The sequence below is a fragment of the Metopolophium dirhodum genome, chromosome 1, assembly GCF_019925205.1.
Source record: "Metopolophium dirhodum isolate CAU chromosome 1, ASM1992520v1, whole genome shotgun sequence".
Classification (NCBI taxonomy): Eukaryota; Metazoa; Arthropoda; class Insecta; order Hemiptera; family Aphididae; genus Metopolophium; species Metopolophium dirhodum.
This window is the reverse complement of record NC_083560.1, coordinates 132,709,783-132,729,337: the sequence shown is the minus strand read 5'-3', so window position 1 is coordinate 132,729,337 and position 19,555 is coordinate 132,709,783. Positions and strand designations below refer to the sequence as shown.

The 19,555-nt window shown below is 30.8% G+C and overlaps 1 protein-coding gene across 3 annotated transcripts in view; it reads left to right on the top strand.

Moving 5' to 3' along the window:
• LOC132936224 (calcium/calmodulin-dependent protein kinase type 1) overlaps positions 1-19,555 on the top strand; it is a 442,174-nt gene that overhangs the window by 408,784 nt on the left and 13,835 nt on the right. For 2 of the 3 annotated variants that reach the window (XM_061002914.1, XM_061002913.1), the window contains 4 exons: positions 12,396-12,536; positions 13,220-13,346; positions 15,641-15,728; positions 16,200-16,410. In XM_061002914.1, the coding sequence (XP_060858897.1) occupies positions 12,396-12,536; positions 13,220-13,346; positions 15,641-15,728; positions 16,200-16,410 (567 nt within the window). The remainder of the gene's footprint in view (positions 1-12,395; positions 12,537-13,219; positions 13,347-15,640; positions 15,729-16,199; positions 16,411-19,555) is intronic. The other variant, XM_061002915.1, reaches the window with a different exon arrangement.

Sequence of the window (19,555 nt, the reverse complement as noted above, 5' to 3'; positions counted from 1 at the left end):
AATATATCTAATATATCATAAAGAAAAAAAGGAAAGAAATTATGTAAAGAAAATAATAATTGATAATATTGATCATTGTGGGGACGAACCCCCCCTCCCCCTGGTTAATAAACATTAAACGGTGAGATTGGGAAATTTGAACTTGTATGCTCTGAAAACAAGATCAAGACCCACTTGTGATGCGTGAGAAGGCTGGAGGGATTGTCACGCCTTATTGTACGTCCGTTGCTCGGTCAATATTGTTATTGGTGCAGACCAAATATTTTTTCATGACGGTAAACAACTAACAACACGTTATTACTCTTTAAACACATCTGACGTGGTAAAATAAGTGCATTTTTAAGTAGTTATTATTTGTGTGTTGTGTAAGATGGGTAAAACAACTTCCATTTGGATCGATGGATTGAAAATCACGAAGACCGGTGATCGGCATAACTAAGGGGTGTTATGGGAACTTATCCCAAAGGAAGCTTTTAGTCCCCCCTCTTGGCTTAAAATCCAAATACATGCATAACAAAATTTTAAAACAAACTCTCAACGTGTAAAATAATTGATAATTATATGTGTAGATTTACAAAGAAAATCAAAATATGCCACAGGTCGTATCCATATAATATATAAAAATGAATGATTGTCTGTCTGTCTGTTTGTCCTCTATGCATTCCTTAACGGCTGGACTGATTGCGATGAAATTTAGTACAGAGGTAGATTAAGCATAAGGGAAGAAGATAGGGTAATTTAAAAAGGGTAAATTAGTGGGCCGACCCGGGGAGGTGCTCAAACAAGGATTTTGAGATATATTAGGATGGACATTTTTATATTTAAATGATTGCTAATGGTTTTAATAATTATTATTATTATTAAAACGATAAGCCTGTTGGCGCAGTGGCACTTCTATGTATTTTATAGTAAAGAATGTCCCAAGTTTGAACCATGGCTTCGGTGGCCAAATTTTTTTAAACAGATTTTTTCCGGGCAACGCCGGGTAATTTAGCTAGTAATAAAATATATGAAAACAAGATTTTCCTATGACCTCATTATTAATAATGATATTTAAAAAACATTAGCTTATACAGTTATAAAATATATATCATATACTTATTTTATTTTAATTAATTTGATGATTAAGATGATACTGTAATATTAATATCTGATAAATCATATAATGACTATATTCTAGAGTAAACATGGTTGTAAACCATGTCAAATCATGATTTTATATTAACTTGTTGGAACTAAATCTAAACAAAATTAAATATATACACTTCTGAATAAATAATACAAATTATATTCAACATGAGAAACAAATATATGTTCATTTATCTTCTTGTACCTACTTACTCCAACAGCAAAGTAAATTGTCACATATTAGCAGAAGTAGATAATATTAAATACCTTGGCTTACATTATAGTAATAATTTAAAATGGTATACTCATATAAATATTTTAACAAGAACCATTAGAAAATTATTTTATATTCTAAAGGATATTAGATACATAATTGATGGTAATCGACATAAACGTAGTTGAAGTAGAAAAACTAAAAACAACGACGTCATGAATAGTAAAAAAAACAAAAGCAATTTATAATTGAGAACTATACTTAATTAATAAATTAACAAGTCAAATTAGTATGATTACTCGACTTAACATCTTTAAATCCAGTCCTTGAATAATGCACCTAATGTTCAGACGGTGTACGTCCGCCGGTGTACCGCCAAACTACTATTATAATTGGATGACTTGTCGCAAACGTCAAATGGATACGGTTTCTCTCACATATGCGTCCGACGGTGTAGAGTCAATTGGCCACTATTATTAAACGACTTTTCGCATACATCGCACGAGTACGGTTTTTCTCCAGTATGCGTCCGACGATGTACCGTCAATGTGTTAATTCGATTGAACGACTTGTCGCATACATCACACGGGTACGGTTTCTCTCCAGTATGCGTCCGATGGTGTACCATCAGTTGGCTGCTATTATTAAACGACTTGTTGCATACATCACACGGGTACGGTTTCTCTCCAGTATGCGTCCGACGATGTACCGTCAGATGGCAGTTTTGATTGAACGACTTGTCGCATACATCGCACCGATACGGTTTTTCCCCAGTATGCATCCGGTGATGAACCGTCAGTTGGCCACTATTATTAAACGACTTGTTGCATACATCGCACGGGTATGGTTTCTCTCCAGTATGCGTCCGACGATGTACCGTCAATGTGTTGCTTCGATTGAACGACTTGTCGCATACATCACACGGGTACGGTTTCTCTCCAGTATGCGTCCGACGATGTACCGTCAATGTGTTGCTTCGATTGAACGACTTGTCGCATACATCACACGGGTACGGTTTCTCTCCAGTATGCATCCGATGATGTACCGTCAGATGGCAGTTTTGATTGAACGACTTGTTGCAAACAGCGCATCGGTACGGTTTCTCTCCAGTATGGGTCCGGTGGTGTGAGGTCAAATTGCTGCTGTTATTGAAGGACTTCTCACAAAATTTACATGGGTACTGTCTCTTGCCTTCTCGCGTATTCCAGCTACAATTGCCGTCGTTCATTTTAGTGTTTTTAATACCAAATTGATCGTTCACCGTTATTAAACATATCATTCGGTGCTCCTAGATAAATTTCACTGATTTAAGGTCTACAACGTCTAACAATGATTTACATAATTAACTGCTATTCAGTTTTCATAAAAACATGTTGTTACTAGACTATTCTTTTTACTGTATATTAGAATTTGTTGTTATCAATAGGATTTCAAGCCAGTATTTTAAATTCTGAGCGGAGTGAATGAATGTATTGATTTTACAATTTCGTGTGTTTTTATTTATTTTTGTCAACAACATTTTGGATTGTAAGAATGTTCCGATTTTCGAGATCAGATCAGCATTTTTTTCTAATAAAAAAGTAAATCTAATTGGGTATATTTTGGAGGCCAAAAAGAAAATTTCAAATAGTGTTAGAAATTGTCAAGAAAAACAAAAAAAATTTTTGAAATAATCGATTTTATTTTTTTTGGTGTAACTCAAATCAATAACCAAAGATCTTTGAAATTTTCACCGAATATTTATTTTAGCATTTCTCATAAATGGTAATATTTTTGAAATATTTTGACTCTTTTTGGGTTAGTTAAATAGAAAAAGTTGATCGAATTTTTTCAATTTTTTTTAAACTATTCTCGATAAAAACATTGTTATTGGATAAAAAGTTTTGAAAATTGAATACATGGTTCCTTATAAGTTTCATTAATGTAAGTTCAAAAATTATAAAAGTATAAATGCACAGTTATTTTTTACATGCGTTTAAAGTTAAAATTTTGAAAAAATTCCTCAACATTTTGGAAATTTTCAAATTATTTTTTAGTTAGAAATTGATAAAGGCTTTTCTTTGTATAGCTTCCATTAGAAATTTTAATAGAAGGTTCCCAATAAGTTTTTCTACCTTTATTAAAATAAAAATGTTACTTAAATGTCTACATATTTCATAGTTTTTACATCAGTAATTATTCAAAAAATGAAAATAGAATTTATTTTTAAAAATATTTATAATTTATAATTTATTTATAACGTTTAACAAAATACAAACAATTTTAATATTTTTTAAAAATATAATAACGTTAAGCGAAAAAAAATCAAAAAAGTTTGGACAACACAATAACGGTTATCAATGTTTGGATAGTTAACATTAAAATTGTGTAACGGTAAAAACGTAAAAACGGTTTTTTTTTTTTAAATTCAAGCCCTCACATAAATTAAATAATTTACTAGAACAGATCTAATACGTCAAATTGCACTTTTATAATTTATAATATATTACATGCACAACATTAACATTTACAAACCTAGGAATTTTTCGGCTGTGGTAGACGGTAGTCGATATCACACAATAGATTTTACGACGAACCTTGAACTTTGTTAAGTTCTAGGATGATTGTTGCTACTTTTCTAAAAAGATCACAGGACCCTATTAAATTGGCGTTCATAAAGATGTGAAGGAACAGAATAATAATAAATTATAAAATAGAAACTAGTTCATTGTGAAACACAAATATGAGGCAATTTCACAAGTGGCCTATCAGCCAAGGTGTATTCTGGAATAAGTACCTATACACCACCTTCGTATCAATGCATTTTTCAATATTTTTTGTATGATGTATTATTTGAGGCACATAAAAAACTGTTACTTACCTAAAAAAATACAAATACATTTTCATAGAAACAATCTGGACATCAATATTTTAATTTAATTATTGTCGTTGGCACGCAACAATACTTAGGTTTAGATATCATATTAAAGTGTGCTGTCTATTTGTTGAACAATTCTATCTGATCAACTGAACGCTAAACGAATGTGGTAATTACCGAACGTGGTAATTACCTGTGAATAGGTTGTGTAATTTGTATACAATATTATACATAATATCTAGACAGCCTGTCATTCAGTAAAGTTAGAAAACCCCATTATGGGTATCAAGTTTGTGACTGCAGTGTGTTTGATGTCAATTTTTTTTTCATTTCGTTTTAACAGTGCCGTAAGTAAGAAGAAGGAATCAAATAATAACGCAAGTCAAAAGTTAGTCACTGTTTTTGTTAAATGTTTATCAACGTCTTAAAAAAAATCAAGAATCAACCATTCAGCGAGAAACTTTAAAAACATTAAAAACTAATTACCTACATCACAGTTATTGTTTGAATTACCTACTAAATTATTGTGATACCTTTAATGCTTAATTTAAACTTCCATTTATCCCTTGAATTGCCCTGTCTATTTGTAAATAAGTAAGATATTAGATAAGACATCTCTGCATAGAGAAATAAAAACAAAAGTACCCAAGCACAAATTAAACACAATCATTTTTATTTCTTTTGGTTTTATCGGGCGTTGTTGGTGCTATCGTCGTATATCACCGACGGTAAATTATATAGACTATACTATCTCAATTTACGAGTGATAAGCTTTTAATTTAACTTTCGCACTCCCCAGAGGTCGTAAGTGTCAGAGTAGGTACTTAATTTTTATGTATCTGCAGCTATCCTAATATCATATCTATAAATTAATTTAATTATGTTTTTATATATTTAGACGGACCGTAGCCCAATAATTACAGTGGCTTAACAAATAATTAATTAATTAAAATAACTGCAATGACAAATAGTAATATGAAACAACGAATTACAAAACATAATTACCTACCAGAATAACGTGAAAACTCGAACACGCAAATACAGTGACGTATTGGTAAAGGGGACAAGGTTACAAAAATAACCCAATAATAATATTTCATAAAATAAAATAAAGATTATAGGATTATCATCACATCATTTTTTTAATGAACTCTTATGTTCTTAATATTATTAAACGATATGATTAGGTTGTAAGGTATACCTGCCTTGTTTCTAAAATAGTAAAAATATCGTCTTCTCTTCTTAGAATATTATCAATTGCATTTTTCCTGGTGATTAATCCGTTTGGTACCTATTATATAACTAAACTTTTAATTAAATAGTTAAACATATTATAAATTTACTTAAAAGTTAAAACAAAATATGATTTTTTTACTATAGAAATAGTTATAACATACCTACCTATTCATGTTTCACACACAATCAACGTCTTTTACAATAATATAGGATAGGTATTATATACGTCCAGAAGTACCTACGAACTCTGTGCAAATAACGACAACGATTCGATGACGTTTTGTTGACATTGAGATGTGTACAGTGTGTGTATGGTCCGTAAACAGAAATTATCCCGTTTATCGCAGTCTTTGATTAGTTGTAGTAGTTGTACTCGAGCTGGACGTAAACAGCACTGTCCGTTCCGAGAACCCGAAGCTTTCCAAGGTATTGAACAACCGCGACACAATGACTAAATAAACAAACATGTCAGCAAAATCGTACTGCGCATAATACAGTGTGCCCCAGACGTCGAATAAACGAGTTCTCTATCAATATCCCAATGTATTTGGGATATAAATTATCGTTTATTCCAAGTCCGGGGCACACATAACTAGTAGTTATCTATATACCATAGATGTATAAAACAACTAGATAGCCAACTTGATGAGTATATTGAAGTTAAGCAGCCATATTTCAAGAGGGCAAAATACGATTGATTAATCCATGAAATTTGTGACCATGCCATGGAATATAATATTGTTTTATGGTAACATTTATTAAATATTCAAATAACGAATAATTTAAGAACCCGGCTCTGGCTCTGGACATTATAACCAAAATCAAATTACGCCACTACAATTTTAATTGCATTTTAGAACTGTATTTGTTGTTGATTTGTTAAATGTTAAATGTTAACAGTTATAAACATCTTGGCCGATTTGTGTTGTGTATCTGGCTATGTAAATATAATTATAATATTTAATACATAACTCTAGTTTAAAAAATATAATATATTCTTAACTATTATTATTATTTATTATTATGTTATTAAAAATGACGATTAAAGATTTTATACAAGATAAAGTAGATTTATATTTTCTCATTATATTAGGTAGGTATATATGATTATTTTGGGTATAAATTATATGAGGAAAAGTTAATGAATCACTAACAAAAAAAAATATTCGTTTAGATTTCGAGAATTACCTTATTATTTTCATACAAAATACCTATGTTTAACAGTTACTATTAGTCGTTATTTACTTATTTTTAATAATACATTTTCAATCATGAACACCAAAACCAATATTTATAACCACACCGTTATTACAAAATGGCAGGAAAATATCGATTTTTCAAATATATCCATTGACGAAATTTTCGAATGATTAAAAAATATTTAGACCAATAATTTACATATATTAAAAATAAATATTTGAGTCGCAATATTTACGTATGCATATAAAATAAACCAGTACCATAATAATTTACATATACAATTTAAAATATGACGATAATATTTACAACGACCAACGCATTTAACTGTATACGTACGACCACAACGCATTTCGGTGAGTACAAAAAATTCAAAAAGTGATTTGATTAAATTCATTATTAAAGAAAACTTGGGGGGGGGGGGGGTAAGTAATGAGCCTGTTCGGTGAATCACCAACTATATATATTATTATAGTCAGAACGTATATCTACTCGAATCGGTTGGTTTCTAATGGAAATATCGAATTTTAGGTATACCAGCTCTATATTATTCGTTAACACAGATATCAATCAATATCATGTAAACCACAACTAAATGGACATTTAAATTGTATTTCATTCGTGTCAATGAATAATAATTTACCATAATTATGAATTATTATTCATTAATGGTTACAGCAGGTATCCTCCCAACGGCATTTATCCACAATGTTTCCCGGACCGTTGATCAAAGAGTACTTTACGAGAGTCTATCGTATTACAATAATTAAAATTTTAAAAATGTTGCAATTATTTGCCTTATTTGATAGATTTGATATAACATAATTCATACTCGTGTGTTCGAACGGACCAGTTATGTAAAAATATGTAGATATAAATTAGTTTTAGAAAATGTCAAAAAAATTTCATCGAAAAACAATATTGTGGGATAAAAAATATGGAAAAATAGCCAATGAACAAACCTTTAATGTTTAAATAGAGTTACCTACAACATGATAATATAATATTAACGATGGTCATTTAGTAACTAGTAATATAGATAATTATTTATGCAATATAAAAACAATAACATCAGCTACCGTTTAAGTGCGTTTTTTTGTTGTATAAAAATATTTTAAGTCCGGTCCATTACATAGTTTTTTTTCTGAATTTCTGCGCTTTGAATATACAATTTTTGAAATATATGGTATAGTCGATCAATTTTACAAAATTAATATTGAAATTTACCTTTTTTTACTATAGTATATTACATACTACCTAGATAAAATAAAAACACTTAAAAACTATTACTTTTTTATTACATTTTGATTTATCGACACCGTACATATTATATTATAAGTTAATGTCAATTAGGTAACGCAGACGATTTCGGTTTTTACCGATTTTAACTAATATTCAAAATCGGGTTCAAGCCCTGGTTTTAAGAGGGTCGCCATTTTTATGGATCTAAATGTATTAAGGTATATCGACGCAAAAAAAGTCGAGGTTGAGATGCAATGGTTTGTAGGACGGTTGAACACGAGCGACACGTTAACAAATTAACAAAAAATAAAATGTAGCTATATATAACTACTTTGGGGAAATGGGACGACGGAAAACCGTTTGGGTGTATAATATAATACCATATAATATGCTGAACGCAAATTATAAAGTCGAAATACAAACGATTTATGCAAGTGTGTTTCTCTCGGTTTTGTATTTTTTGTTTCGTTTCGTTTACAGTGGAATTATACAAACCCCATTACCACCACACTCTTTACGATTTTACTTATGGGAATACACGTCGTATACTGAATAAACAATTTACACGTGCGTCACTGCGTAATCAAATTATATTATAAGCACATCCGGCCCGAGCAACGTCGCACAGTTACCTAGGTTCTGTACTTCTGTGTACCTATACGATACCAAATCGTTACCCATGTGAACATGTAACCTATTGTGTACCTATGACCATTAGAGTAGGCGCACAGCGTCGACTTCATACATTCGAGATGTAAACATTTTTTTTTGTTTTTAATATTTTACAATTTTGAAGGAAGTTGGTTCTTAATATAGTTGATCATCTCCCAAAAATTAATTTGCAACTTTTGTAATACTGTGTTAATCATTATGTATTGTATTAAGTCTTTCTGCTGTACGTCACGTATATCTATATATGTGGGTACCTATATTATGACATTTGACAAAAAAAAATATATTTTATACAACTTGTCGTTATTGCTTTTTTAAGCTTTTACTATTTTGGATGACTACATACATTTTTAATTTCATATTTTGAAGAAAAATATTTTTTAATATACATCGATACATAAGGAATTTAATTTTGAACCAAAAATTAATTATTTAAAGTTTTAAATTGTAGAGGAGTGTTATAGTGGCAAATTTCCCAGTAAATTGTTGATTAACTACTCCGTTCATGGTTCATCTAAACATTTAATTATATTATAGACTTATTATATTATTAGTTATAACTTATTAACTACTCGTTTTGAACTATATTTGTATATATCAAAATAATCCAAAATATATTCTGTATCGGAATATAAAAATATATATAATGTTGTGGTTGTCATTCAAAAAAGTTTTTAAAAAAAGTCAAAAAATTACGATATAAATTGAAAAAAAATATTTTTGTTTTTCAAAAAAGTTAGAACTTTTTGAAATCATCAGTTTAGACACTTAAATTGATCGCCTTTTATATATTGATAAGTCTAAACTATTAAAACGATACCTTGACGTCTCATTTGTTACGTGCATGGGAGCTACAGCATAAAACAACATACTGACGAGGGTTTTTCATTAGTCCCGAAATTGTGTTTTCTTTTTAATAAACTACGATCCAAATTAATGGTTGCCTGAAAATTAATATTATAAGATTATATCTTCCGTAGAAAATATCCAGCACTGTTTGTGTTTTCTAACCCGAGTCAGATTAAACTAACTTCTACGCAATATCATTAAATGAAACTATAATACGTCACTCATTTTTACTAACTAGACGCACCATAAAAAATTAATGTGTTACTGAGGTTTATGTTTATTTTCCTCCGCTTGTAATTTACACACAAAAAATAAATTTAAAAATGCAATGAAATGCATATCGGTCGACCTCATAAATTTATTTTACATAAATATTGTATAAAAAATATTATGTTAACATTCATTGTAAAAAAAAAAATACGATAAGAGTAGCACACAAATAATTATATTTGTACAGTATACAGGGTGATTGCCCTCACACACCATTTTCCTTATTTTAAGTTATTGGTAATTTATAATATTTTTTAATCATTTTCTTGGTATGATAAATAGTAAATACTAGATTCGATAATTAATCTATTTTTTATTTTTGTAAAACACCATCTCTAAGGGCTATTATCATCAGAAACTACTCGTTCGTATTTTGATTTAGTTATATCAAATTGTTCATTATCCGTTTAATATACCTATTCAAAAAGATTAATTCCCATTTGAACAAAATATAAATAATTTATGTAGCCACAAGACACTTTTTGAATGGTATATAAATCTAAATAATTTCAAAAATGATCCTTGACCTTGAATATTGTTAAAAATGCATTATTAAAAAAAAACGTTATGGTGATCATGCTTGGAAAATATGCAAAATATACCTGTTTACAGCGTGTCTCTTGTAATTTGTTTGTGTTCTATCAACTCGAATTGTATAGTATTCAGCAGTGCGTATAGAATCCGCAGGTTGTCGTTACATACTCTGTTTCACTATTACGTCATTCCAAAGCCAAACAGTTTAACTGGCAGCTCACTCATTTTACCACCGGTAACATATTTTCTGAAAATAATAACACTCGGCAAGTATATTATATTCTATATAAATAAAATATCCAGCGGACTGTAATCATTCAGTGTGCTGCAGTGGTAGAGACGTAACATTATTTTAGAAATAAACCAGAAACAAACAAACCAAAAATAAATAAAAATCTCACGGACTTTGGTGCGAATGCTTTTTTTTAACTTAATTTTCTTTTTGGCAAATTTAATGCGAAAGGCGTGAATGAAAGGAGGTGAATGAAAGGTTTTAAAAACTATTCAAATCCGTGGAGGACAAAAATCCATCCATAAAGTTCATTCTCTCTATGTATAAGTCCAATAAAAAAAATATTCAGTTATTTTTTAAAGATTTAATTTAAATAAATTATTTTGTATACCATCAAATTGCTATCAATAGTTAAATGGAAAAAAACAAAGTATAAACAAAAATAATTTCGTAAGAATTTTAAAAATAAGAAACAGATTGTTTCAATTTATTTTTAAACACCAATTTTACTAGGTTACCTACCCGCCTATATTATATCCCAATAGATGGACATAAATATTTTACATTATATTCGTATTTTAAAATTAATCTGTTTCACGAAACACAAAAACGGTTTTGTATTAATAAACTAAATTAAATTTCAAAGTGGCTTGGTCATGAACTAAAAAAACAATAGGTAGTTCATAATCGATTAATAATTATTTTTACATATTTATATCAGATTCTAACGATGAGAATAATATAATATATTAAATTGTATACAATAATTTTGCTTTCACTCTCTCTTAATCGATTTATATTTATTCAACTAACCGTATACCGCCTTTTCCGATACGTTTAACTCACGTTACATACGCGATACGCCCCAACCATGTAATATTTATTTACACCTGGTTTTTCCAGATTTTCCCTACGAACTTTGAGCACGATATCATACTAGTGATTGGGATAGAATACCTATATTTAGAGTTTTTTGAATGTGAGATATTAAAAGACAATCATGATAGCCATCTCATAGAATTTCAAACATATTGAAATACTAACCACAAGAATCGTTATCGTCCTCCTATATGTGTCACGAACTTTGAGATTTCCCGATTCAAGCGACGAAAATCCTCTTTTTTGGAATATAACAAGTCAAGGACTTATCAATAAATAAATTATAAAATCTAATGAGTTCTCAAAAATCCTACATTTATAAAACGCAAATGAGTTTCCGATTCCACTCACTGGCATGCTGAGATCATTCTCAAAGTTTGTTCGGAAAACCCTGAAACCTAACATTAACTATGTATATAACATTATATAGTGTATAATACGTAGATGTTAAATTTCGATTCATCAATTAACATTACTCTGCACTCTACTTAGACAGCACTAGTTGACAAACTCACTAAACGGTCATCTATCACACCATTCCTCAAATATAGGATCGTGATTCAATTTCTTGTCACGAATGATTTTGATTTTGTCACCAAAACAAATTAAAAGGTTGAAAATTGTGATAAAATAATTAAATGTAATTAGTTTATGACTTGTAATGAATACAGGAATAAAAACAGTAAAAATAAATAAATTCAAGATAAATAGTTTCTTCTAGTATTCAGACTTCTTCGGCGCATCTGACTATTATTTTTATGATACAATATAATACGGACTGTACATTTCAATGATATAGTACATTTTAGATCCTCGGACAAAACAACACAGAGTTTCATTGAAAACTGCTTATTGTTTTTCGTTTTTCACACGAGTCAAACAATATTATTTTTTACTTTATATTCAAAAACTCGAAGGAAAATGAAAGATTGAGATAGGGTTATCCTCAAAACGTGACATTAAAACTAGCTGAATCGTTTTTAATTGTCATCGTATTCATAGCTGAATACTCGGAAATTAATATTATTTTCTCATAACGTTCTAATGTATATCATTATTTATTTTCCTATAATTGTGTTTTTCAGCTCCGGAAGTGTTGGCTCAGAAGCCCTACGGGAAAGCAGTGGACGTCTGGAGCATTGGTGTCATTTCTTACATATTGCTGTGCGGATATCCTCCGTTTTATGACGAGAACGACGCGAATCTCTTCGCTCAAATCTTAAAAGGTAAATCATATTGATGAGTCACTCGTCCGTATAATATAATATAATCATCGCATGTGCAAATCAAATAGGTATAAGGTCTAAGTACAACGCGTGCAGATGAATAATGGCTATGTATTCGTTCATATTATATACATAGGTGGTTTTAGGTATATTTAAAAATATTTTTTTTTTAAATACATTTCAACGAGCAACAATTTTCAAAGACTCCCGACAAGTCCTGATAAAGGTACAAAAAAATTTTACGGGATACATTTGCTACGACATCTTAACATATGTATAAGTGTACAACGGTACGTCCTATACACTCTAAGCTACTTTCTTAACTTCTATTATACTCGTGTGTACAGTAAAAATTTGACGTTTATGTAATTTTATCGACATCTATAGAAAACAATTAAATAATATTTTGCTGTCGAATATCTATATAAATAATTCAATGACGCGAGGTACACTCATAACTAAGGGTCAGAATTTAAAAATATCAAAAATTAACTTATGATCTAATAACCTAAAAAAAATTCACTTGGAATTAACCACTGCTTGATGTCATCAGAAAGATAAATTTGTGAACTGTTTTATTCATTCGAGAGAGAACGGTTTCGTGACACGGTGGACATTTACGTGCTTGCAAATACCGAATAAATCTAAAACGAATTTTGCGTGTATCCTTATTATTTTTACAGGTGAATTTGAATTCGATTCTCCGTACTGGGACGACATTAGCGATTCGGCGAAAAACTTTATAAGGCAACTGATGTGTGTTGATGCAGACAAACGATACACGTGCCGTGAAGCACTGGCTCATCCATGGTAAGTGTAAACAGAACATCAAAGAATTCATTAATTTTCCATTCGTTCGTGCAGTTCTACGTCTAAGATATTATATTACTCCTAAAAGGAGCTGTTTCTGTGTCAAAATTGCACAACGGTCGCGATTTAATATAACATGATAATTATTGGGAAAAGTCATGACGGAAAACGCGTATAATACTACGCACATGTCTTCGGGATTTTCTCGCATTCTCTGCTACAGTCACGCGATTGCTGTGAACTTTCACGTAAAAATGTGTTGATGATAAACTCAACTGTTACTGTGTTTTCAACGAATTTGAATCTTACAAATGTGTCTTATAATCTCAAAAGTTGAAGAGTATACTATATGGAATATACCGGATTTCGTTGTTGTTTAAAACGTTTAAGAGGTCGTCAAATCCGTACGTGTTGTCACCGTCTTACACGCGTGCAGATGTCGTTTTGTTAATTTAAATTTCCCGATGTAACTGAAACTGTTTTGTTTTTGTGTAACAGCTATAGTGACCTCAAAATGTATAATAGTTCTGTTTTGAACATCGTGTTCGAAATGGGGAAAACAACGCACTGAAAAATCGCCAAAAATGTGCTTTTTAAGAGGACGTCACACCCTCATGTGTTGTGTCCGTCTTACACAAGTACGACATAGACAAAACGCGTTTACGCAGTCTGAGTATAAATCGCCCAATTTTGGTTGTTCTAGAGTAGAAATACCTATTATACAACAGAATTGCAACAATATTCCTGGGGGCAAGTCTTTGCGTTTTTTCATTTATATCCAATATAACGTTCATCATATCGTTTAGAAATAGCAAAAATTTCAACCTTTTTAAAATACCTTTAACTTTTCCAAATAATTTTTTTTTTTTTAAATCAACGTCTTGCCCTCTAAAATATTGTTATATTTTAATTTTATAATAGGTATTCTAACACCAAAATTGAGCGAGTTCCACTCATACTGCGTAAACGCGTTTTGTCCATGTCGTACTTGTGTAAGACGGAGACAACACATGAGGGTGTGACGTCTTCTTAAAAGGCACATTTTTGGCGATTTTTCAGTGCGTTGTTTTCCCCATTTCGAACACAATTTTCAAAACAGAACTATTATACATTTTGAGGTCACTATAGCTGTTACACAAAAACAAAACAGTTTCAGTTACATCAGGAAATTTAAATCAACAAAACGACATCTGCAGCGACCGTTGTGACTGTAAACACAAAATTAACCAGTACCTACCGTACGTATAATATAATAATATTATATTATAGTGTGTGTACAGAAAAATTCGAATACCATTTCGAGTTTTTGCTCTTCATATAATACATACAGAATGTAACAGAATTATAGAAATAACTGACAAACGTAATTAACGAACGTTGTATACGCTGCGTAATAACTTTTGTTCTAATCAATATTTTTAAATATTTTTATTAGTATAATAAATTGTGAGTGTAATAAAAAAAAAATGTAGAAGTATAGATTAACAAAAGTTATTACACAGTTTTTTTTTATTAGTTACGTTAATTGTCAGTTATTTATTTACATTCCACTAAAAAAAAAAAAAAATGTTTGTTAATATAATAGTTAACCTTAAACTATAAAACTACTGTTGTTTTCAAATGGAAAGCGTACAGTATGCGTGCACGAGGTGTTTGGACTTATTTTATCGCTGTGACGAATATTTTTGTTTTTCACTTATTTATCCGGAACAATCCTGCCAATATAGGAAATAACATATCAGAGGATGAGATTAAAAAAAAAACTCAACGAATTACATCAATCTCAAAATAAATCCTAATGTGAAAAATCTAAGTGTAGGTATAAAATAAAATGAGAAGATATTGTTTACCGATTGCTTATTATAATGATATTATAACCATCGTATTTTTCGAATATCGAATAAAGGTGTAAGGCAGCAGTTAAATAACAATCATTGTCATTATTGTTTTGAAATTTTTCAGTTTTTTCTGTTTTAATTTGTACCTACTCATTTTTATTTCTATACGCATCGGATTGTTCCCAATTATTATTATTTGTATGATATCCCGGAAACGTATCGGCGAGGAAACGATTTCATTTGTCAGTTGGTAATGTTATACTTATACGCGTTATATCAATTCACTTTTTTTATATTCGACACGTGGCTTTTTGTTCTTCGGATAATACTTTGGCGTAAATTCTTCTTCCGGCTATGCTTCGGTAAACCAACACGCGGTGACACTATAACCATATCCTACCTACCTAACTTTTATAATATTTTTTGTACACTGTAACGACATTAACGATGTTTCAGGATATCTGGCAACGCGGCCAGCAGCAAGAACATTCACGGAACCGTTTCGGCACAGCTCAAAAAGAACTTCGCCAAATCCAGATGGAAGGTACGTACCCGCGTCTTATCGGCCCACCCGTAGTCCGTATATTATGTAACATCACTCGTACATGATAACAAATAATAATAATATTCCGCGCACGGCGCCACAGCACAACCCTACCCCCAAACCTCACCCTCGAGCTCGCGGTAGACATTAGCGTCGTTTGCGTCCTGTTGTACCCCTCTAACAATACCTCATACAACTCATTGTACACACCTCATCATACATAATATCCATCTACTATTATATCATATTATACATTTAGACAATTTAGCGTCATATTATTATTATTATTATAAATAATGCATCGTAATAATTATTAAATAATAATGTAATAGTACCTATAATAATATTACCTCTACCTCTACCACCTACCTACCTAGACATACGTAGATCGGCGTATATCCGATACTTGGACGGAGTAGAAAAAATGCAACTTTAAAACCGTTAAGATGATGATGATGATGATGTTTCCAGCAATTAATGAACGCCATATCCATGGTGCATAAAATGCAGAGGTTAGCGATGAACGTGTCGGAAGTGTCGGACACATCGCCTTTGTTGCCTGCTGCGGCAGGCGCGCAGCCGAACAGACAGAAGTGTGCTACGATTGTAGAGGAAGCCGAGATTGATGATTTTGACGGTGACGACGATCATGGCCAAGATAATAATGGCTATGGCGCCGAAGGTAGAAATACAAAATAGCGTGTGCGTGAGTGTGCGTGTGCGTGTGCGTGTGCGTGTGCGTGTTGTTATACCCAGCGACTGCCAATAATCCGTGTTGCGTTTGAAATCATCCGGCTTGCGTGAATGTATATTTTGAACCCACGTAGATGAACACACACAATGCATACAATATTACATAATAATATATAATTAAAGACCGAATTTATATTCTCTTAAAACGCCTAATATTCTCTTAAAAATTTTAAAAATATGCAAAAATTATCAAAAAAACATAAAATATAATATGCTTCAATATGCATTTTTTTATCCACTGTCAAAACAATGTTATTTTTTGTTGAATGGTTCTATTCTTTGCAGTGTTAATAGGTTTTTAAAATTGACTGATTTTTATTTTTAATTTGCACGGCGATTTATGGTACTATAACTGAGTGTTTTCTTTTTATCAAAATGATAAAAAAAAAATTTTTAATGTTCGAAAAAAAATTTCATGGGTACCATCATTTTAAAATTAACAATAATTTCTCACAATTTCCAAAATATTCTCAAATATGCAAAAAAAAACTTTTTCTACGAACTCAGAATTGAACGAATCATCTACTTTTTTTTTTACTTTCATAAGACTGCATAAGACAGCTTAATAACGATATGTAAAAACATATAAATCCGGTCTTTATATTATATAATATAGAATAGCGCACCCACGTGTACAAGATGACAGTAATTTAAAAATAAATAATTAATTCTCATGATATGTGTACGCATATATAGGGTCGATCCGTTTAACGCAACACACTCAATGTCTTCAAAAACTACTGTCTTTTTTTGAAAATATCGTTTTTTAAAAACAAAGTTTTTTTACTATTTTTTATCGTAATTGTTTTTTTTTTAATGTTTTCGCTTTTATTTTAGTGACAATGTGCATTTAAATTCCTCTTTCCGAAGCAAAATATTTATCGGTGTAGTTCGTTGCATACGAATTGAATTTTTGACGAGCAGTTTATGAATTATAAGTACCTATTTAAAGTTTGGACGAGTGGAGTCAAGTGGTACCCCTGGTAGCCCGCAAAATATTGGTACACTACTCCGATCGTAAAAACTTTAAATACCTATCTCCCTACCACGATTTAAGATATACAGGTTGCGTATTGAACTCCCATAATTTGACCGGTGAACTTACTATCTGAAACAGCTGTTCCCAGTACTACTAGCACACCCTGAGGACAAATTTAAAGATTCAATAGTACTATATACTATAGGTATTATTGGTATCAAAAGCAGATAACCGTGGTAAGTGGTTTATATCGTTATGATATTATATATTATATATTTAACATATTTAAACCACAACGAGCGCTAGTGATTCTGGGCCCTCCGCTGTTTCAGATAGTTGGTTCACCAGTCACCGTAAAACACTATTCGTTATAGGCCGATGTTTAACCTGTATATCTTAAATCGTGCTCCCTACTTAGAAGTTATAACTGATAAATTACTTTTGTCCTAGTTTTGAATTTTATAGACCGAAATACTCCTAAATAATATTCTGCTTCGAAAGATGAAATTATAAATGTATGTCGTCATTCAAAAAGGTAAAAGAAATGGTAAAAAACATAATTTCATCCCAAAAAAGTTGTTCTCTAACGACCTTAAATTATTTAAAAGAAATATTTTCAAAAACGTCACCAAGTGTTTTCGGAAATTATGATTGTCTTACGTTAAATGTATCACCTCGTAGATTTGAGAATAAGCCATTCGAAAACCGCCAGTTTTAGTCTGATTTTTAAGTATATTCTTGTGATGAGGGCACGGCTCGGGACTGCATTCGTTTGCATATCCATATTGGACATAAGTTTGAACTGTGAAATATTGCAAATTAATATTATACGAATACGTTTTAAAATACAAACGAGAAATTTTGATTTACAAATTTTTTATAATATTTTGGAGGTTTTTGCATATTTTAAGGATATTGCTTCTTTAAAGTATATTTAATGATTTTTATTTTGTCATAATATAGAGGTAGGTAGGTTGTGTTATTTGTCAAAAATTAAATAAAAATTAATTTAAAAAAATAGATACAATAACTCGAGACTATAGATCAGAAATCAAATTGAAAATTTTAGTTTTTTCGTAACAAATTATATATTTTAAACAATTTTAATTACCTTTTAAAAAAATTCTAAAAAAATCAAATATTTCAATCCAAATAATAGGTAACATTATTATTCACTTTTTAAATACCTATAGCGGTAGTTTAATCATATTTTCCATTAAAGCAGTTTGATTACGAACAGAGTTCATAACACCCCTTTTTCGAGGGGCCTGAAGGGGGTCCGAAGTGATCCCACCTGTCAATCAGTACCTACGCTCGTTTTTGATTGTTGCGTAATCATTTCTAAATTATGTAGAACTTAAGTGTCTTAAGTGTTAAGTAATCCTGAAGACCATACATTGCATCAATTTTTTGGTTATTTTCAAACAGTAAATGCTAACGACTTTTAATTACCACCTATTATATAGTTAATATATAAAATTAATTTAAAATCGTTCAAATAATATGAAATTCGTAGAACATAAAACAAAAATGGATTAATTTTCGTTCAAATTTTCTAAATTTAAAACTATTCCAAGAGCAATGGCCAATGAAACGAATTTTAGTAGCGAGTTTAGCACATTGTACATGGCTTATACAAATGGAAATATTTAAAAAAAATGGTGTTTCCGGTGATGAGCGAATGCAGATCACCACGAATATTGGAAATGATAAATTCGAGCACTCAGACACCTCGGCTCGGAAATTGTATTTAATTACGGTGGTCTTGTATGCCGAGGTGCGCAATCTATATAATAAAATTAGATTATAAAATAATAATATAATTGTTTACAGCCCCGATGCCTGTCCGCTGTTTTACGGGGTAGATTATTTTTGTAACGTAAGACTCACTTTTCCTGACGATTTTTCTAGTGTTTTCATTCGATTTTCCCACCATCGCGCGTGTTTCAAATGTCTTGTGAACGCGTACCGAATATGAAAGTCGTTCACAAAAAATCGAACCAGAAATGTAGTGCACTTACGGTACGAAAATCGCCCAGAGTGGATATAGAGCCGTAGTATTTTTTACCCCGATACCCCTGCCTATGATATGACA